Below are 22,866 nucleotides of genomic sequence, written 5' to 3'. Positions count from 1 at the left end.
ACACACACACACCAACACATATACACACACACACACACACACACACATATACACACACACACACACACACAGACACATACACACACACATACACACACACACCAACACAGACACACAGAGAAACACACACACACCAACACAGACACACAGAGAAACACACACACACACACACACATACACACACACACACACACACACACACCAACACATACACACACACACACACACACACACACCAACACATACACATACACACAACCCACATACACACACACACACACACACACACACACACACACACACACACCAACACACACACACACACACACCAACACACACACACACACCAACACACACCACACACACACACACCAACACACACACCAACACACCAACACACACACTGTCTCTCACCAGACTTCCTCGCAGGTTCGGGCATCCTGCACTTGTTCCACACCGGGCTCTTGTGTCCAGATGTCCCGGGTTTCTACAATGAGTGCCCGGTCTTTGATACCCGCTGCCTTGGGAGTTTGATGCTAAGATGTCCTGTAGCCCGTGTCCCAGTGCGCAGAGTCTGGTGTCCAAACTCCTGATGTCCAGATTTCCAATGTCCGCTGTCCACTGTACAGAGGTCCGGGGCCTCGCTCGCCTTTCACCGTCTCCCAGCACAATAACCTTGGGCATCTGACTCGCGGACATTTGAAGTACAAGCTCCATGCGTCACCATACATCAGCAAACCAGAGATACATTGCAGGCAGGCACAGATAAAAGGAGGGGCGGTGAACACTGAGACAGAAATAGTCACATCAACTGGCGGAGAGAGCGAGAGAGAGATAACCTGTAGAGATAACCTGTAGAGATACACGGACACTTGCAGAGCAGAGATACACAATATAGCAGAATATAGGGGAAGATTCTTCAGGACAGAATTTACTCGCATTTGGGAAAGTACTGACATTAGAGATTGTCAGCATGGCTTCGAGATGGGGATGACCTGTCTAACAAATTTGATTAAGTATTTTGAGGTGACCAAGATGTTTGATGATGTTAGATTAGTAGATTTGCATCCATGGATTTTAATAAATCATTTGACAAGGTCCCTCATGGTAAAAAGCTTCAGAAGATTATGTCACATGGAATGATTATTTAACCAGTTGTTAGATCCAAATGTGCCTGGCCATAAAAGACAAGGTACTGCTAGAGGGTGTTTTGGTGTTTTCTTGACTGGAAGACTGTAATCAGAGGATCTGTGTTGGGAACTCTACTGTTTATGATATGTAAATAACTGATGAAAATGTAGGGGGTCTTACAGGTAGTTTATGATTAGTTTTAGTATAGTTTAGATATACAGGGCGGATACAGGCCCTTTAGCCCACCGAGTTCGCTATCCTACACACACTAGGGTCCATTTACAATGATACCAAGCAAATTAACCTGCAAACCTGTGCGTCTTTGGAGTGTGAGAGAAAACTGGATGTCTCGGAGAAAACCCACGTGGTCACGGGGAGGACGTACAAACTCCATACAGACAGCACCCGTAGTTGGGATTGAACTCGGGTCTCCAGCGCTATAAGGCAGCAACTCTACCGCTGCGCCACTGTTTTAGATGATGTGAAATTGGTGGGGGGGAGGAAAGGCACAGAGGTGCTGGTGGCTCAGTGGGTCAAGCAGCATCTCTGGAGAACATGGATCTGCAGACAAACTGGTGGTGTTGAGGATAGTGAAGAAGCTTGTCGAAGGATAAATGCAATTTAGGCAAAGAAATAAAAGATAGTTTCCTCTAGACAAGTGTGAGGTGTTGCACTTTGGAAGGTCAAATTTAAGAGGGAAGTAAAGCAGGACCCTCAAGAGCATTGATGTACAAACTTCTCTGAAAGTAGAAACACAAGTGGATAGAATGGTAAAGAAGGAAGGGGCTGTCCCACTTGGGCTACCTAATTGGCGAGTTTGGAAGAGTTTGAAAAAATGATATGTTGAAGACCTCCTTCAACTGTAGAAGGCCTCCTTCGACTATGTTGAAGACCAGCTTCGACTAGCTACGACTAACTTCGGGAAAATTAGTCACGAATAGTGGAGAGTGAAGACGACCTCCCTTCGACCTCCCTTCAACCATGATGAAGACTATCTACAACTACCTTCGACTACCCTCGATTACCTACGACTAACATGCTGACCTACTACGACCTACTACGACTGAACCTAGGAGTAAAAAATGTATCGATTTTTTCCATGGCGACCTTTTTTTATTCGCGGGCATTTTTTAACATATTGAAAAAAACGCTGCGACTTAGCTGAGGCCTCGAGTACGTGGAGACCACTCTCGAGCATGAAGAAGAGTTACGAAGACCTCCTACGACCTTGTGTCGACCATGCTGCGAGTATGAGTCGAGGGCAAACTCGCCAGAACTCGCGGATTAGGTCACCCAAGTGGGACAGCCCCTTGAGTTTAGTTTAGAGGTGAAGCATGGAAAAGGACCCTTCAGCCCACCAAGTACACATTCACCATTGATCACCCATTCACACTAATTAACCTTCAAGTACGTACGTGTTTGTGATGTCGGATGAAACCGGAGCACCCGGGGGAAACACATGCGTTCACCGTGAGAACATGCAAATTTCACACAGTCAGAACTGGAGGTTATAACTGAACCCGAGTTGCTTGACCTTTCAGACAGGAGTTCTAGCAGCTGCACCACTGTGTTGCCCTGGGTTGAGGAGTTTCATAGTAAGGGATTCTAATAGGATTAATAATGAGAGAGTGGAAATTTAAAACCAGCACAAGGAACAATGAGATAAGGACCAAGTTTAGCAGTCAGTTGCCATGAGCTGGAATGTGTTCTTGAAATGGTGGTGATAGTACCTAAGCTCAGGATCGAACCCAGGGCTGTGGCACTATGAGGCAGCAGCTCTACCACTGCCCCACTGTGCCGCCATGTAACAAAGGTCTGGTAAATAAACTGGACGCAATGCTTGTCTTCATCAATTGAGCATTGATTGGAAGAGGCAGAAGTACAAACGTTTGGACAGGTCGCATTTGGAGTATTGTGTTCAGTTCTGGTTATCCCATTACAAAAAGAGTATCGAGGCTTTGGAGAGGTTGCGGAAAAGGTTGTTGCCTGGATTAGAGCGCTCGCCCATCAGGAAAGTGTGGACAAACTTGGATTGTTTTCTGTGGAGCATCAAAGGCCTAACAGAAATAGATCAAATTATGAGGAGCAGAGACAGGGTAGCCAATCGGAATCTTTCTCTAATGATGGAAATCACAAACGCTAAAGGGCATAGGATTATGATGCGAGGGGGATAGTCCAAAGGAGATTTGTGAAGCAAGTTTTTTTAAATAGATAATGGTAGATGCATGGAATTCACTGCCGAGGGAGGCGGTGGAAGCTGATACGATGGTAACATTTAAGAGGCATTAGAAAAGCACATAAATAAGCTGGGAATAGAGGGATAGTACTCTGTGCAGGCAGATGGGATTAGTTTAGGGTGGCACATACTTGGTAGGCTTGTGCAGCACTGTTCTACGATGCTCTTTGGTGTATTTGGACACTCGGAAAACTTTTGATGAAGTTCCATCGAACAGATTAGTATGCAAACTTAATATATGTGTGGTTGGTTGTTAGGCGCTTCCCCCCCTGGTGAATGCTATGTACTTACTTCTCTGTTTCTATCCCAAGTACAGGCCTCGTGGCTGTGAGTCTGGAATCGAGGGGTTAAAGGCTCCTGTACCCGATTGGCCCAGCTGCGTCAGGTGACGGGTGACTCATCTGGAGTATAAAGACCAGAGCTTCCCAGAATTCATCTCTTCGTCGTAGACTCTGACTGATGAGCAGTCTGTTGGTGGGGGCCGAGGCAGCCGGACCACATGGCATAGAACTTTGTGTATTTTCACCATTCCGTGTTATCAGATATTGTATTGGGACGGATAAGGGCTGACCTTAGAGTTTTGTGTATTTTGGTTTCAGGGTTGTATCTCTTTGGGCAGGTTTTGGAATCTCCGGTTCGACGGCCCATGGTGTGGCTGGCTGGAGCATTGTTAAATTGTTTGTCGGTTTATCCATATCCCTGACTGGGTTGTTTAAATCAGGTTTGAGTTTTGTGTTCCAATGAATTATTAAAACTGTTTTTTTGAACCTGAACCTGGTTTTTGACTTGTGTTACGTGGCTCTGAAGTACCTGCATTCGGGAGTCGTAACAAAATGGGGGCTCGTCCTAAGTTTTGAGGACCCTAGACGTTTTTAGGGGGTATTTTTGGTAGGCTTCTGGACTGAGGAAGTCTGTGTGTTGAAAGGGAATTTTTTCTTCCCTGTTTGTGGTAGCATTAGTGCCCAGGTTTTAGCTGGTGGTTTAGGGCTACTTTAGAATGGAATTTAAGGTGAAAGAATTTGTTGAGGCTCCTAGTCGGGAGTTGTTTGATAGATGTACGAAAGAGCATTTGATTTTGCTGGCTGAGAACTATGCCGTGCCTATTGACAAGCATTCAAAGAAACACTCCATTAGATCGGAGTTGTGGGCTGCGTTGGTGGAGGCTGGGGTTTTGCCTGGTGGTGCAGACAGTCCCCCACCTTCTGTTCAGCCAGTTCAGAACATGGAGGCCATCATTAAACTGAAGGAGATGGAGCTTGAGTCACAGAGAATTGCCTCTTTGTTAAAAGAGAAAGAGCTCATGCATGTTCTTGAAATGAAACGGCTTGAGGAGGAAACCAAAAGGGCTGAATTTCAGTTGCGGGCAAAAGAAATAGATAATTCCCGGGTTTCTTCTAGGGAACGGGAGTTTGATATGAGCAAGAACATCCGCCTGGTTCCCCCATTTCGTGAGGAGGATGTGGACAAGTATTTCACAGTGTTTGAACGGGTGGCTTTGTCCTTGAAGTGGCCTAGGGACGTGTGGACCTTGCTATTGCAGTGTGTCTTTGTGGGTAAAGCACGGGAGGTGTACTCGTCTTTATCTGTTGAAAGCAGTCTGGACTATGAGTGTGTGAAGTCTACAGTATTAAGGGCTTATGAATTAGTTCCAGAGGCGTACCGGCAGAAGTTCCGGCGCTTTAGGAAGTTTGATAGTCAGACTTATGTGGAGTTTGCTAGGGAGAAGGAGGCACTTTTTGACAGGTGGTGCGCTTCTCAAGGAGTGAAGGATTTTGAGCTACTGCGGGCCTTGATAATTATGGAAGACTTTAAGAACTGTCTCCCTGAGAGGGTTACTACTTACCTTAATGAGCAGAAGGTGAATGAGGTGTCTAAGGCTGCGGTGTTGGCAGATGAGTATGTATTGACTCATAAATCTGATTTTGTTGGGCGATCCTATAGTATTGGTGCACGGCCGGTTGATCGTGGTGGTGTCGCCGGTGGCAGTGTCAAAGCTGTTTCTGTGCCTGCAAAATGCAGCACGTTGATACAGGGGGAGGTCCGAGCTGATAAGGTTGACGGAAATGTAAGGACTGATGAAGGTCCTGTGTGCTACTATTGTAGAAGGAGAGGGCACATGTTAAAGTCGTGTCCCGTTCTGAAGCAGAAAAATGCAAAGCCTGTGGCTTTGGTGGGTGCACAGAAGGCACCTGTCGTACCTGAGGTGCCTGAGTCTGATGAGTGTAGGAATTATTCTGCGTTCATCATGAATGGTTTTGTTTCTCTAGAGGATGGGGGTGATAAAGTTCCAGTATCCATCTTGCGTGATACTGGTGCTACTCAGTCCTTTATATTGGATGGTGTACTGCCGTTTTCTGGGGAATCATCGGTTGGGTCAAGTGTCCCAGTGGTAGGATTCGGGATGGATGACATGGTAGTGCCTTTGCATACCGTGCGTCTCGAGTCCGAGTTGGTTTCAGGCCGGGTAACTGTTGGGTTACGGCCGTGTTTTCCCGTTGGGGGAGTTTCTGTGATTTTGGGGAATGACTTGGCAGGAGGTAGAGTTTTAGTCACTCCTGAGGTGACGGCTGTTCCGATGGTGCAGAGTCCTGATAGATTGGCTATGCAGCATCCAAAGGTCTTCGCAGCTTGTGCTGTCACGAGGGCTATGGCTAAGAGCCAGGCGAAGTTTGAGGATGTGGTGGACCTGAGTGAGAGCATTTTTGGGGATCAGGATGATAGATCCTGTGTGGTGAAGGGTGTTTCTCCATCTCAAGATGGGATAGTGTCTGGAAATGTGCCGGTGTCACTGTCACGTGACCGGCTGGTTGAGGAGCAAAAGAGTGATCCAGGTTTATCTGATCTGTGCGACTGCGCAGTGCCTGAGGGGGATATGGAGTCCACAGCAAAGGGGTATTTTCTAAGGGATGGCTTACTGATGCGAAAGTGGTCTCCCTTGGATATATCTGGGCATGATGATTGGAGCGTGGTTGATCAGATTGTGATGCCTCGTCGGTATAGGGACGAGATACTCTGTTTGGCTCATGATGGTCCTCTGGGTGGACATTTGGGGGTCAATAAGACGTATGACCGCATCTTACGGAATTTTTTTTGGCCAGGGTTGAAAAAGGACGTGAAACAGCACTGCAGGTGTTGTCACATTTGCCAGGTGGCAGGAAAGCCGAACCAATCGATTGTTCCTGCACCTTTATATCCAATCCCTGTGGTCGGTGAGCCGTTTGAGCGGATTCTAGTTGATTGTGTGGGCCCTCTACCTCGGACAAGGGTGGGCAACAAGTTTTTATTAACAATTATGTGTGCGACTACCCGCTTTCCGGAGGTGGTCCCTTTGCGTAGAATTACTGCCCCTGCTATTGTTAAGTCTCTCACTAAGTTTTTTTCGTTGTTCGGTTTGCCCAAGGTTGTGCAAAGTGACCAAGGTACCAACTTCATGTCGAAGGTTTTTAGTCAGGTAATGAAGTTGTTAGATATTGAGCATTGTTACTCCAGTGCGTATCATCCTGAGAGCCAGGGAGCTCTCGAGAGGTTTCACCAGACTTTGAAATCTATGTGGAGGACTTACTGCCTGGAGTTTGAAAAAGACTGGGATGAGGGGGTTCATCCAGTTATGTTTGCGGTGCGTGAGGTCGTGCAGGAGTCTTTAGGGTTCAGTCCTGCTGACCTGGTGTTCGCGCATACTGTACGTGGTCCGTTGAGGGTCCTGAAGGAGAAATGGTTGCAGGAGGATACAAAACGAAGTATTTTAGACCACGTCTGTACTTTTCGCTCTAGACTGAGGAGGGCATGCGAACTGGCAATGGGTAATCTTGCCTCTGCTCAGTCTAGGATGAAGGACTGGTTCGACAGGAAGGAGCCTGTGGAGGTTGATGGGTCGGAGCTAAGTCCTTCTAAGCATGTTTTGGCTGCAGTGGTGCTGCCCCCTGACACGGGTGGTGATGTGGGGGAGGCACGGTTGTCTGTGGCAGTAACGCAGGGAAAGCTGAGTAACTCTGAGGCTTTGGAGACGCTTCCCTTGCGGTTGTCTCATTTGACTGGCATATCCGTGGCAAGGATGATGTATTGGCTGATGCATTGTCGCGCCAGTGATGTCTGTGTTACTGAATAGTTGCTGAAATTTGGTGGTGTTTTTTTTGTTCATTTTCAGAAACTTATTCAGTATCTTTGGGTGGGGGTGTTAGGCGCTTCCCCCCCCCCTGGTGAATGCTATGTACTTACTTCTCTGTTTCTATCCCAAGTACAGGCCTCGTGGCTGTGAGTCTGGAATCGAGGGGTTAAAGGCTCCTGTACCCGATTGGCCCAGCTGCGTCAGGTGACGGGTGACTCATCTGGAGTATAAAGACCAGAGCTTCCCAGAATTCATCTCTTCGTCGTAGACTCTGACTGATGAGCAGTCTGTTGGTGGGGGCCGAGGCAGCCGGACCACATGGCATAGAACTTTGTGTATTTTCACCATTCCGTGTTATCAGATATTGTATTGGGACGGATAAGGGCTGACCTTAGAGTTTTGTGTATTTTGGTTTCAGGGTTGTATCTCTTTGGGCAGGTTTTGGAATCTCCGGTTCGACGGCCCATGGTGTGGCTGGCTGGAGCATTGTTAAATTGTTTGTCGGTTTATCCATATCCCTGACTGGGTTGTTTAAATCAGGTTTGAGTTTTGTGTTCCAATGAATTATTAAAACTGTTTTTTTGAACCTGAACCTGGTTTTTGACTTGTGTTACGTGGCTCTGAAGTACCTGCATTCGGGAGGTATTTTTGATGAAGTTCCATCGAACAGATTAGTATGCAAACTTAATATATGTGTGGTTGGTAGTAAAATGCAGAATAAGGACAGAAAACTAGTTGGCCAACAGGAAACAAAGGGTAGACTACCACTGCCTTTTTCTGTGTGGCAGCCATAAGGATTAGTGTTGGGATCGCATCTCTCCATGGGATCGATTAATGATTTGGATGAGGATATTCAGTATAATATCTCCAACTTTGCAGACAACACCAATCTGGATGGGAGGGAGACCACTGGGATGGATGCAGAGAAGCTCAAGGTTGAGGGAGGTTGAGGCAGTGGGCAGATACATGGCAGATGCAGTGTAACGTGGATGAATGTGAGATGATCCACTTTGGTGGCAACAGAAATGGAATTCATTATCTGAACAAAAATAGGTTGGCAAAAGGTAAAATGCGTAAAATCTGTGTCCTTGTTCATTCACATTTATTGTCACATGCACCAATTAAGGTCCAGTGATATTTGAGTTACTGTACAGCCAAACCAGTAAATAGAACACAACACACGACAGAGATTAACATAAACATCCACCACAGTGGAATCAACGTTCCTCACTGTGATGGAAGGCAATAAAGTTCAGTCAATCTTCCTCCATTTGTTCATCCGTGGTCGGGAATTGAACCCTTCGCAGTCACCGCTACGGACAGCCCGATGTACAAGCCATCTCGTCGGGATGATCGAAACTCCGCCATCGGGATGGATCAGAACACACGCTTTGGAGTTCCCGAATCGGCCGCTTCTTACCGGAGACCATGGCTTTATGATGTTAAAGACCACGGGCCAGTGATCGGAGCACTCCTTCTCGCGATCCCCGGCAAAGGATCCCAGGCTCCGCGATCGCGGTGCCACCCGATGACGTACCACGCCACCCAATGCACCAATCGCTGAAGATAAACGTGCAGGTGGAGCAGATGATCAAGATGGGACTTGATATGTGCCATCATAGGAAGATGATTTCAGTTTTGAAGATGGGACGTCTAGCTGCAATTATACAGGGCCTAGGTGAGATTGTTCTTTTAGTATTATAGCTGTTTTGGGCTCCTTATCCAAGGATGAATGTTCTTGTTGTGAAGGGAGTGCAGCAAAGGTTCATCAGACTGATCCCTGAGGTAGGAATACCGTTACCCGGACATGACGTCTAAGCACGAGATACCGAAGAGAACAAGTGGAAGCCAAATAACCGAACGGAAACGATGCTGAAAAGCCAAATAACCGAAAGGGCGAGATGCCTAAAAGCCAAATAACCGAACGGAAACAACACCAAAAAGCCAAATAACGGACATGATGTCGCCGGGGGGGCGGGGCTTGTCAGCGATTGGTCCAGACCTCGCATCCGATGTGGGAAGGAATTGCAGATGCTGGTTCACACTGACAAATAGACACAAAATGCTGGAGTAACTCAGTGGGACAGGCATTATCTCTGGAGAGAAGGAATGGGTGACGTATCGGGTCGAGACCCTTCAGTGAACTGAACTCTCATCGGTGAGAGTACTTGTGATTGTCTGAAGAAGGGTCTCTACCCGAAACCAGGTGGATATTATTTTGACTAGACTGGCCAGGGACTGTACTGGACTGGTCTGGGTGGATCAGTTGGGACAGCACGGAGTACAGGCGATTTCCATCGCCCATGCAAAAACTTTATACTCTGTACAGAGGAGCGACATCGGGCGGCAGTTTTTCAACAGGCGGAGTTCACCCTTCTTGGGCAGCAGGACAATAACTGGCCTAAGCCACGAGAGGGGCATCTCCCTGGTCGCCAGGCTCTCCCCCAGGACCTTCCCATAGTCACCCCCCAGGACATCGCAGAAGGCTCTAACAAACTCTACCGTCAGCACATCCAGCCCAGGGGACTTGCCCCTCCTGAGCTGGTGCAGGGCACCAGTCAACTCCTCCAGTGATGAGCGGTCATCAAGAGTTCAAACACCTTCTATCTACAGTCGATAGACCCTCCCACAGGACCCGCTGAGCCTCCCCATTGAAACCATCTGCAGAGAACAGGGACCCATAAAAGGACCGGGCTAAAGCACTAATCCTCTCCGGATCAGTGACAGAGGAGCCATCATCAGCCTTTTCTCCAGAGAGAAAAAGAAAGGTGAACCTCGGTCCAGATCATGCAGAATCTGGACGCGCGACCTCACATAAGCGCCTCGGGACCGCTCAAGCTGCAGGTCCCTCAGTGTTTCCTTCCTCTCCTGATACTCTCCCCACTCACAGGAGTCCTCACCAATCCGACCCAAGCGAGACTCTGCGTCGAGTAACTCCCTCGCGAGTCTCTCGACCGGCACGTCCCGCCTTCTGGTCGACCCCCGCGTATACTCCAGACAAAAGAGATGGATGCAAGCCTTTCCCCACATCTCACCACTGCCTAAGGGAAGGGAAGCCTTCCCTTCCTCTCTCTCCACTTCACCCCCAAAAAATTTGAATGAATCCTGGAATCGGCGATCCTCCAGCAGCCGGTTAAGTGTGCCAGTACGCGGACCCTGCCCCTGTGCACGCTGGGATAAAATCCACTCACACCAGGCAGTGGTCCGAGCACAGCACCGGCTGCATAGAGGCCGCCGAGACATGAGAGACAAACGCTCCGGAGATGTACATGCGATCGATTCGGAAACCACTCAGACCTCTCAGGGTTTAGATTCCACCACCGCATCAACCAGCTCAAAGGAATCAATCAAACATCTCAACTTCTTCGCTACAGCAGGGGCACACTGAGAACCAGAGCGATCTCGCACCTCAAGTGTGCAATTGAAATCCCCCTCAAGGAAGACACACTCTCCGCAATCAATAGTGTTCAGCAAAGCAGCCATCTCCTGAAGTAGGCAGGCCTGCATCGTGCCTGTGCTGGGGGTGTACACGTTAATGAAATGTAATGGCACGCCATCCAGGCTCCTGGCCAGATGGAGCAAATGGCCTGGCACAACTTCCTGCAACTTCAGGATCTCTGGCTGAAAAGTCGGGGCCAACAGGAAGGCCACCGCACTCGAATTTGTGCTGAGGTGGCTCATGTAGACCCCCCCTTCCCACTCCAGTCACCAGGTGGGATCATCACTGACAACTGTATGCATCTCTTGCAGGAAGCTCACTGCATACTCCCCCTCTCTGAGGACTGATAGATGGTGAAATCTACGAAGGTCCCCCCTTCCACCATTTATGTTTAGGCTAGCAACTGTAATCTTCATGTTGAAGACACACTAGGCTTTTTTCCTCACACTCCTCATAGGAGTGGGGTCGCATCTCTCTTAGGAGTTTTAAAAAGTCCCCGAACTAACACTTCTCAAACCCCAGAAGACCACCATCCTTACTGCGAAGGAAAGCCTCAAGTGTCCGGATAAGTCCCGACAGGCCCGGCCACCTTTTGACAGCTAACTGGACTTTAATCCTACTGCCCTTGGATTCTTTCAGGAATTCCCGAATCTCCCAGAGACCGGTCCCTCGAGACACAGCACTGGAATCCGGGCATTCTGCCAACCCACTGGCACCTGAAGCAACATCTTCCCCCTCACTACATTCAAGGTCTTCGTCTGAGTTCGGAGGCCTGCAGCCGGCTGCCAACTCGCTCGTCCCACTGCGCAAGCTGGCTACATCACACTTCCCCTCCTCCAGCGTGATCCTACCCCCGGGGTCAATGTCGAGGGAGGGTCCCGATACCTCTGACAGCGATGAGCCGGCCAGTGAATGGCCAGGCTCCTGTACTCTCCCACCGCCCCCTACAACTGGGTTTGGGGGAAAAAATCAAGAGGCGCCCCCAGGGCCCGCGGTGCGCAGGCACCCCCGGAATCTGATTGAGGGTCACGACCCAAAAGCCCCGTCCCCCTCCGCACCCAGGGTACCCACTCCAACAGCATCACCCAGAGAGTGTCCAGCCCCCATTAAAAGGGGTAACCTCACTGGTGTGGTCCAAGCTTCTGCTGGTGTGGTCCCAGCACCTGCTCACCCCCCTGTGAGTTGGTCTCTGCCGCGTGGACCCCTGCTGGTGTAGACCATCCCCTGCTAGTGTAGGTGTGGTCGCTGCTGGTGTTGTCCCAGACCCTGCTAGTGCTGCCCCCTGCTGGTGCTGTCCCCTGCTGGTACTGTCCCCTGCTGGTGCTGCCCCCTGCTGGTGCGGACTGGCCCCTGTTGGTGGTGTCCCCTGCTGGTGCTGTCCCCTGCTGGTGCTGCCCCCTGCTGGTGCTGTCCCCTGCTGGTGTAGACCATCCCCTGCTAGTGTTGGTGTGGTCGCTGCTGGTGTTGTCCAAGAACCTGCTAGCGCTGCCCCCTGCTGGTGCGGACTGGTCCCTGCTCCCTGCTTGATATGAGAGGCGGCATGCGATGTGTGAGCTTGCAATGAACCATTGAGTCGATGATGATTCCATCCCTATTCTGCACAGCAACCGAACAAACCAGTCAATATCTTTGCCCATCATCCAACCAGCTACCTTGACACAGACCCCTGTCCACATGCAGCTCACTGTACAGCCCATTGTTCCTGTTTTCCCATCCCTCCATGCTCCTCATCCTCACATCCATCATTCTGGAATTCCCCCCAATAGTGAAGGATTGTCCTGAGTTCCCGAGACTCCGCCTGATCATTCACTGCCCCGTCGGGTTCCCGGTCTTCACTGCCTGGGGTTGAGGGACTCCTGTATAAACGTTCTGTAACTTAACCCTGTTCCTCTCTGGGAGACAGGCCGACTGTCAATGGCTTCACCAAGCATGGACAGCATGGTGGCGCAGCGGTAGAGTTGCTGCCTTACAGCGCCCGGGTTCGATCCTGACTACGGGTGCTGTCTGTATGGAGATTGTACATTCTCCCTGTGACCCCGTGGGTTTCCTCCAGGTGTCCTGTGTTTAGTCCAACATCCCGAAGACGTGCAGGTTTGTAGGTTAATTGTCTTCTGTAAATTATCCCTGATGTGTAGGATCGAACTAGCGTACGGGCGATCGTGGTTGGCGTGGGCCGAGAAGCCTGTTTCCACGCTGTATCTCTAAACTAAACTAAAACTAAGTGTGCGCCACCATTCAGCGGGCAGTGCGGCTCCCAATGTTAACTCCACATTGAGGGTGCAAACTAAAACAAGAATGTAAAAGGAGCATTTCTTCCTCAGTTCATTTGCACCTCCTGTTCTGTTACGGTGAGCTCCCAGAAGAGTCTCATGGGACATACATAGATCGACGTGTATATCATGTAGTACATACGTGGATACACATGTATATAGTTCTATGTTCTATGTACAGTGCAGCATAGGAACAGGCCCCACAATGTGTGTCAAACATGAAGCCAAGTTAAACTAATCTCCTCTGCCTGCACATGATCCATATTCATTCATTGCCTGTATATCCATGTGCCTATCTAAATGTCTTCTAAATGGCACCATTGCACTTGCCTCCACGACCAGTGCATTCAGGTGCCCACCACTCTCGGAGTAAACGTCTTCCCCAGCACAATTTTCCTCTCACCTTAAAGGTATATGCCCTCTAGTCTTCGACATCTCCATTCTGGGAGAATGGCTCTGATTGTCTGCCCTATCTCTGCCTCTCATCATTTTATATGCTTCTATCCATCTCTGACATTCCCGAGTGTCTCCTTCCCACCGCTCCCATGGCTAATTCCTGCACCAAGACGGCGACCAGGAGAAGACCAAATCTAGGCTCCAGGGACAGACACAGATGCAGACATCAGTCAACAGAACCAGACATAGACAACGGCAGCAGACGTCCACCTCACAGGTAGCAGGAGGGACAACCAGCCTCTCCCACAAGGGGGCAGTGGAGAACAGCTACCAGAACCCAGACACAGACACTAGACAGAGTCCAGATACCAGACACAGACACAGACACAGACACCAGTGGCCAAATGTGGACATAGAACCTAGGCTCCAGAACCAGACGCAGACACCAGTGACCAGACCTAGACACCATTCTCCACACAGTGACAACACACACCTGCCATCGGTACCAGACACAGACAGGTCACCAGACATAAACATAGAGTCTGAGACACCGGTCAACAGAAGTAGACACAGAGCCTAGGCTCCAGGATCAAACAAAGACACCAATGTCTAGTCGACATAGAGTGTAGGCTCCAAGACCAGCCACAGTCACTAGACACCAGATGGAGACAATAGTCTCTAGTCCCAGGACCAGACACAGACACCGGTCACTAGACCTGCACTCAGACTCCAGCTCCCAAGCTTTGAGACAGCAGACACCAGACGAGGGCATCAAGCTCATCACAAGATGTATTGATGTGGAGAAGGGGGAGTGCATCCAGAATGGTGCTTGGATGGGCTGACCTGGCACTGGTGAGGACAAGCAGGAGCCTTCAGTTCCGCTGTTCATTGCCTGACCTCCCTCCTCCTCCTCGTCCCATGACTACTGCTACATCTTAGGGGGGGGGGGGGGGGGGGGAAAACACGTGGATCTCTACAGAAGTCAGTCAAAAAACTGATCATATTCTAGTCTGCAGCACACCCTGGGGTTTGTCTCCTGCCTATGACCTGACCGATTTATGCTCGCTGCTTGTGAAACATTTTTAATCGCACAGATCATCTCTCAGCCTTTTTTGGTATGGAAGTGAGCTAAATCTGGCAGTACTGAAATAGCTGTGCCTGCATGTTGCTGAATTTTGAAGACTCCACACTTTAGAAGGAAGTGAGTGAACAATTCTCAGATGGCTGTTCAGAAACTTTTCCTTTGACTCTGCAAGGCCCTTGCTCAGTGAGACTGACCTGTGAAAGAGGAACTCCCCGCTCATTCCAAAACCAGGGGAAGGAAAGATCTCAGCCGCACGCAGAGACGGGTGGGGGAGGGATGGAAAAGAAAACAAACAAAATGAATCTTCCACTGGCCCATCAGCTAAAAGACTCTCGTGCAGGAGGGTGGAGTGGTGCCCGCTGGTACATTCCTGGCTGTCCGCACTAAGGGACACTCTGAAGCTCAGTGGAGCCATTGCAAAGGATATGTGAGGTAGGGTCACAGACTAGTGTCTTGCTGCTTCTGGAGTCATGAGAGAGACACGGCATGGAAACAGGCCCTTCAGCCCACCAAGCCTGTGCCACACATTAACCATCCACTTACACTAATCCTATTTTATTCTCCCCTTAACTCCCAGTAAACGGCCCCAGATTCTACCAGTCGCCCATATACCAGGGTCAATTCACTGATTGCAGCTGATTGACCTACAGACCCTGCACATCTTTGAGATGTGAGAAGAAACTAAAGCACCCAGAGGAATCCACCCAGTCACACGGAAAACGTGCCAACTCCTCACAGACAGCACCGGAGATCATGAGTGAACCCGGGTCTCGGGAGCTGTGTGGTTGCAGCCCAACCTGTGCCACTGTGCTGCCCTTATGTAAAAGCTCTTTCCCTGACAGGCCAGAGGTACTGTGTGCATTCAGAAATTCAATGGCCATGTTTAGAGTACACACTCTGTCCCACGCTCTGATATTCTCCCAGACTGTGTCAGTACATCACCTGAACCATCGGCCAAATCTCTTGTCTCACCATCACAGCTTTGCAGAATCAGGAGGAGAGCAGCCCCAAAGATGCTCGACGGACAGCAGTATATTTATTATTTTTCACTTCCATCTTCCTGCACCTTATGGGGATTTATTTCCGGCTGAGCTGTTGACGGGGTGTTGCTGTTTGTTGTACATTAATCACATATCACTGGGGCAGGAGGTTAATATTTCACCCCCTGCCACCCTGAGATAGACACACCTTGGTCACATCGGTTAACTATAGTTTATTCAAAACAGAAAGTGTCCATAAATACATTGAAAACAAGCTAAACAGAGCTCTCGGTGAATGGCAAGGATCCCAGCTTGCACACAGAACCATCTCACCCACCAGACCCTCAACCGGTGGGCTTTGGACGGCAACAGCTGGCAGCTTCTGTCCAACGGAGCTGGGGAGGGAGGGGAGGATTACTGCTTGGAGGGGCTGAAATAGGCAGGGACCGTGGCCCCTCTGCAGAGTCTGCAGGACGCACGCAGCAGAGTGAGGGTGAGGCAGGGACCCTCGGGGTGTGGGTGTCCCATCAGGAGCGGTGGACTCAGCCCCGGCACTGCGCTGGGTTGCATCGAGCTGGAGGAGAGACCCTGCCCGGGCCCCTCTCCAGCTGTAGCCCAGGATAGATGCCAGCCCAGGCCCAAGAGGTGGAACAGTGCCGGGGGGAGTGGGAGGTGACTGGTTGGTGGATCTACAATGCAGGGGAAGGGCTTTGTTCCACATAAAAACTGCCAGACACCGTAAGTTAGCAGAGATCCCACCAACCCAGCACCAGCCAGAAGGCAACAAGGGAATGGACAGACCCCATACAGTTCAAGAGACCACACACAATCCACCCATCACTCACCCAAGCAACTCAGACACACACTAACACAGGATTCACCCATCCATCACACACATGACCACAGGCCCTCACTCAATCTACACCTCATCCCCCCCCCCCCCCCCCACACACACACATAGACAAATACACACTCATATACACACACCTACCCACGCACACACACACACACATACACACAAATAGGTCCTAATACCCCTCACAATCCACTCCTGCACACATTGTGCACTTCACCAAATCCACCCACCCACTACCTCTCAGTTTCTGTTACATACAACTCCCTGCACAACCCCAGGCACTATTCACCACCCCCCACCCCACCCCACCCATCAGCCCACATCCCCACCATAAACCTGAAGTCAGCCCGCACCCATCCGTAACCCCAGGCAGAGCCCGACACACCCTCACACACAGCCCTACTCATGTCCCCTTACACAACCCCAAGCAATCCACCCCCAACACATGGTCCACACAATCCATCCACACCCTCACTCATGACCCAGGCTCAGTCCCATGCGTTACCGCACACAGACCAATCCCACTCCACACATCACCGACGTGTGCCAGCAAGAAGAGTTAGCTGTGCTTTGGGTGACAGTCGGGAGCATCTGCCTCGTCACAGGCTGGTCAAAGGGGAACGGGAGAACACAGAAGGGGGAGGAGGAGAGGGGAGATAATTAGGTGGGTGATGGGGAGGACGGAAAGGGGCAGAGGAGGGTGCGGATATGGGGCACGTGTTGAAGGGGGCAGGATGGGACTGGTGAAGGGTGAGGGAGGAAAGATGGGCTGGGGTGAAGAGGATGAAGCAGGCAGGGCTAGGGGGAGGACAGAGCAGGAAGACCATGGTGTATATTGGGCTGATGAAGGGAAGAGAAGGGTGAGGGATAGGGCTGAGGAGGAGAGGGCAGAGGGGGAGGAGGGCATAATGAACTGGTGGTCTGGACGAGTATTTCCCCTTGCCCAGCCTGTGACTCTCCCCACTGACTCTGCATGGGCTCACGTAGACGTGCTTTGTGTTGGGGACAGGGAGGGGCGCCAGGTTAGTCCTGCATGAGAGAGGAAGGGTTGTGAGATGGAGGTGGTGGGCGGGCTCTCTTCAGTGGGTGTAATGTTTCCACTCTCCTCTCCCCATCACCTCTCCGCTGAACTGGTAGGTCAGCTTCTTCTTGATCTTCCGCACCTCGCCCGTCTTGCCGTAATTCCGCAGAGCCCTGGCCATTTTCTGGTAGGTCATTTTCTTCCGGTTGCCCTTCTGCACTCCCCAGCGGTGCGCCAGCACCTCTTTGTGTTTGGAGGAGAACTGGAAGGCGCCCTTGTCCTTGTCCACCCACCAGATGCTGTCCTTCATCTCGCCACTCCGGAGCAGGTCCAACAGGAACTGATAAAGTCTGATCTTCTTCTTGACTCCTACTGCGGAACGAGGCAGGGTAGAGACAGATTCATAGAGTCATAGAGTGATACAGCATGGAAACAGGCCCTTCGGCTCAACTTGCCCACACCAGCCAACATGTCCCAGCTACACTAGTCCCACCAGCCAGCGTTTGGCCCGTATCCCTTCAAACCTGTCCTATCCATGCACCTGTCTAACTGTCTAACTAGGAAACACTTTTTCTCACAGAGTGGTGAGTCTGTGGAATTCTCTGCCTCAGAGGGCAGTGGAGGCAGGTTCTCTGGATGCTTTCAAGAGAGAGCTAGATAGGGCTCTGAAAAATAGTGGAGTCAGGGGATATGGGGAGAAGGCAGGAACGGGGTACTGATTGTGGATGATCAGCCATGATCGCAGTGAATGGCGGTGCTGCCTCAAAGGCCAAATGGCCTACTCCTGCACCTATTGTCTATTGTCTATTGTTTCTTAAAGGTTGGGATAGTCCAGGGGTGGGGAACCTGCGGCCTTAACACCATTTAGTGCGGCCTTTTGAATGAATCCAAATTTTGTAGAACAAATCCTTTTATTTTTATTAGTATGTTTTTGTTTGTTCTATATTCTTTTTTATTTTAATGTTAAAATGAACGTATTTAAAATACTAAAGACTAAAAGAAGATTCAACAAAATAATCCTCCCCAACTGACGGCCACAATAAAAAAAAGTAAGTCATGAGGGCTATTTTAACATAGAAACATAGAAACATAGAAATTAGGTGCAGGAGTAGGCCATTCGGCCCTTCGAGCCTGCACCGCCATTCAATATGACCATGGCTGATCATCCAACTCAGTATCCCGTACCTGCCTTCTCTCCATACCCTCTGATCCCCTTAGCCACAAGGGCCACATCTAACTCCCTCTTAAATATAGCCAATGAACTGGCCTCGACTACCCTCTGTGGCAGAGAGTTCCAGAGATTCACCACTCTCTGTGTGAAAAAAGTTCTTCTCATCTCGGTTTTAAAGGATTTCCCCCTTATCCTTAAGCTGTGACCCCTTGTCCTGGACTTCCCCAACATCGGGAGCAATCTTCCTGCATCTAGCCTGTCCAACCCCTTAAGAATTTTGTAAGTTTCTATAAGATCCCCTCTCAATCTCCTAAATTCTAGAGAGTATAAACCAAGTCTATCCAGTCTTTCTTCATAAGACAGTCCTGACATCCCAGGAATCAGTCTGGTGAACCTTCTCCGCACTCCCTCTATGGCAATAATGTCCTTCCTCAGATTTGGAGACCAAAACTGTACGCAATACTCCAGGTGTGGTCTCACCAAGACCCTGTACAACTGCAGTAGAACCTCCCTGCTCCTATACTCAAATCCTTTTGCTATGAAAGCTAACATACCATTCGCTTTCTTCACTGCTTGCTGCACCTGCATGCCCACTTTCAATGACTGGTGTACCATGACACCCAGGTCTCGCTGCATCTCCCCTTTTCCTAGTCGGCCACCATTTAGATAATAGTCTGCTTTCCTGTTTTTGCCACCAAAATGGATAACCTCACATTTATCCACATTATACTGCATCTGCCAAACATTTGCCCACTCACCCAGCCTATCCAAGTCACCTTGCAGTCTCCTAGCATCCTCCTCACAGCTAACACTGCCCCCCAGCTTAGTGTCATCCGCAAACTTGGAGATATTGCCTTCAATTCCCTCATCCAGATCATTAATATATATTGTAAATAGCTGGGGTCCCAGCACTGAGCCTTGCGGTACCCCACTAGTCACTGCCTGCCATTGTGAAAAGGACCCGTTTACTCCTACTCTTTGCTTCCTGTTTGCCAGCCAGTTCTCTATCCACATCAATACTGAACCCCCAATGCCGTGTGCTTTAAGTTTGTATACTAATCTCTTATGTGGGACCTTGTCGAAAGCCTTCTGGAAGTCCAGATACACCACATCCACTGGTTCTCCCCTATCCACGCTACTAGTTACATCCTCGAAAAATTCTATAAGATTCGTCAGACATGATTTACCTTTTGTAAATCCATGCTGACTTTGTCCAATGATTTCACCACTTTCCAAATGTGCTGCTATCCCATCTTTAATAACTGACTCTAGCAGTTTCCCCACTACCGATGTTAGACTAACTGGTCTGTAATTCCCCGTTTTCTCTCTCCCTCCCTTCTTAAAAAGTGGGGTTACGTTTGCTACCCGCCAATCCTCAGGAACTACTCCAGAATCTAAAGAGTTTTGAAAGATTATTACTATTGCATCCACTATTTCTGGAGCTACTTCCTTAAGTACTCTGGGATGCAGCCTATCTGGCCCTGGGGATTTATCGGCCTTTAATCCATTCAATTTACCCAACACCACTTCCCGGCTAACCTGGATTTCACTCAATTCCTCCAACTCCTTTGACCCGCGGTCCCCTGCTATTTCCGGCAGATTATTTATGTCTTCCTTAGTGAAGACGGAACCAAAGTAGTTATTCAATTGGTCCGCCATATCCTTGTTCCCCATGATCAACTCACCTGTTTCTGACTGCAAGGGACCTACATTTGTTTTAACTAATCTCTTTCTTTTCACATATCTATAAAAACTTTTGCAATCAGTTTTTATGTTCCCTGCCAGTTTTCTTTCATAATCTATTTTTCCTTTCCTAATTAAGCCCTTTGTCCTCCTCTGCTGGTCTCTGAATTTCTCCCAGTCCTCCGGTATGCTGCTTTTTCTGGCTAATTTGTACGCATCATCCTTCGCTTTGATACTATCCCTGATTTCCCTTGTTATCCACGGATGTACTACCTTCCCTGAATTATTCTTTTGCCAAACTGGGATGAACAATTTTTGTAGTTCATCCATGCAGTCTTTAAATGTCTTCCATTGCATATCCACCGTCAACCCTTTTAGAATTAATTGCCAGTCAATCTTGGCCAATTCACGTCTCATACCCTCAAAGTTACCTTTCTTTAAGTTCAGAACCATTGTTTCTGAATTAACAATGTCACTCTCCATCCTAATGAAGAACTCAACCATATTATGGTCACTCTTGCCCAAGGGGGCACGTACAACAAGACTGCTAACTAACCCTTCCTCATTACTCAATACCCAGTCTAAAATAGCCTGCTCTCTCGTTGGTTCCTCTACATGTTGATTTAGATAACTATCCCGCATACATTCCAAGAAATCCTCTTCCTCAGCACCCCTGCCAATTTGATTCACCCAATCTATATGTAGATTGAAGTCACCCATTATAACGGTTAACATTAACAAAATAATGTACATGTCTAATTGAAGTTTCTTGGATGCGGCCTTATTAGATTACAGCTAACTTAATGCGGCATTCGAACATGAAAAGATTCCCCACCCCTGGGATAGTCCCAGCCTGAACTACCTCATCTGGCAGCTTGTTCCATACACCCACCACCCTTTGTGTGAAAATGTTACCCTTCAGATTCCTGTTAAATCTTTTCCCCTTCACCTTAAACATATGTCATCTGGTCATCGATTCACCTACTCTGGGCAAGAGACTGTGCATCTACCCGATCTATTCCTTTCATGATTTTATACACCTCTAAAAGATCACCCCTCATCCTCCTGCGCCCCAAGAAATAGAGACCTAGCCTACTCAACCTCTCTCTCTATAGCTCAGATCTTCTAGTCCTGGCAACATCCTTGTAAATCTTCTCTGTACCCTTTCCAGCTTGGGATTGAGAAATGAGGATATGACAGGAGCAGCAGTGTATCCTAAACTATCTGCTAATGTGGCCAAGAAGGGCCTCCACATAACACTAAACAGGACCTCGACTGGCTCAGGAACACAGCCAAAAGGAGTGGGCAATGAATGAGCCCAGCGCAGAGCGCGGACAATGAAGGGAAACCAACCCCTTGTGACACTAAGCATGGCGTGATGTGCCTCAAACAACTCATACATTGGTCGAGAGAACAACAGAACTTTAATGTCCTTTCATAGTTCTTCGACACGCCTAATCTTTCAGATCGATGGCACCTCTTCAGAACATTCTAGCAAAGATCCACAGATGTTGCCTGACATTGACATTCTCAGATTTCTTTTTCCTTTTATTCCATTTTTTCCAGCATCTGCAATATCTTTTTTTGATTCTCATCTCTGTTGTCATTCACTTCTACAACTTATAGGGAGTATCTTATGTTCCACCACTGCCAACCCTATCTTCAGCTGCCAAACCCTAGGTTCCTGACCTCCCTCCCCAAACACTGACCTTCTCACTTTTCCTCTCTCCGCCAGAACCTACCGATTCCCCAAGCTGTTATTCACTTGTCCTAATAGTTCCTCTTGTGGTCACCAGTTCAATGTTGCCATTGATCACTCTTGTAAAGCACTTTGAAGCTGTGCTAAAAATATAATATTCAACCAGAGAAGGAGATGTTGTCAATATAGTATAAAGGATGGGGATGTGAAAAACAGGAAGTGCTTTAAAGTTCAGCTGTCCTCAAAGAAGAAAGGTCATCTGGACCGGATAGAATCTTCCTCGCCTATAACCATATAACCATATAACAATTACAGCACGGAAACAGGCCATCTCGACCCTTCTAGTCCGTGCCGAACACGTATTCTCCCCTAGTCCCATATACCTGCGCTCAGACCATAACCCTCCATTCCTTTCCCGTCCATATAACTATCCAATTTATTTTTAAATAATAAAAACGAACCTGCCTCCACCACCTTCACTGGAAGCTCATTCCACACAGCCACCACTCTCTGAGTAAAGAGTTCCCCCTCATGTTACCCCTAAACTTCTGTCCCTTAATTCTCAAGTCATGTCCCCTTGTTTGAATCTTCCCTGCTCTCAGTGGGAAAAGCTTATCCACGTCAACTCTGTCTATCCCTCTCATCATTTTAAAGACCTCTATCAAGTCCCCCCTTAACCTTCTGCGCTCCAAAGAATAAAGCCCTAACTTGTTCAACCTTTCTCTGTAACTTAGTTGCTGAAACCCAGGCAACATTCTAGTAAATCTCCTCTGTACTCTCTCTATTTTGTTGACA

The 22,866-nt window shown here is 48.9% G+C and overlaps 2 protein-coding genes across 3 annotated transcripts in view; both read right to left on the bottom strand.

Moving 5' to 3' along the window:
* mybpc3 (myosin binding protein C3) overlaps positions 1–737 on the bottom strand; it is a 61,873-nt gene extending 61,136 nt beyond the window's left edge. The window contains exon 1 of the mRNA XM_033038449.1: positions 415–737. Coding sequence (XP_032894340.1) covers positions 415–439 — 25 coding nt within the window. The 5' untranslated portion in view covers positions 440–737. The remainder of the gene's footprint in view (positions 1–414) is intronic.
* A 16,081-nt stretch (positions 738–16,818) lies between these two features.
* The window catches only part of spi1 (Spi-1 proto-oncogene), a 29,259-nt gene continuing 23,211 nt past the window's right edge, over positions 16,819–22,866 (bottom strand). For both annotated transcript variants that reach the window (XM_033038448.1, XM_033038447.1), the window contains exon 5: positions 16,819–17,887. In XM_033038448.1, coding sequence (XP_032894339.1) covers positions 17,577–17,887 — 311 coding nt within the window. In that variant the 3' untranslated portion in view covers positions 16,819–17,576. The remainder of the gene's footprint in view (positions 17,888–22,866) is intronic.

This window comes from Amblyraja radiata, chromosome 20 (genome assembly GCF_010909765.2).
Source record: "Amblyraja radiata isolate CabotCenter1 chromosome 20, sAmbRad1.1.pri, whole genome shotgun sequence".
Lineage (NCBI taxonomy): Eukaryota > Metazoa > Chordata > Chondrichthyes > Rajiformes > Rajidae > Amblyraja > Amblyraja radiata.
This window is presented reverse-complemented; position numbering and strand designations above follow the sequence as displayed.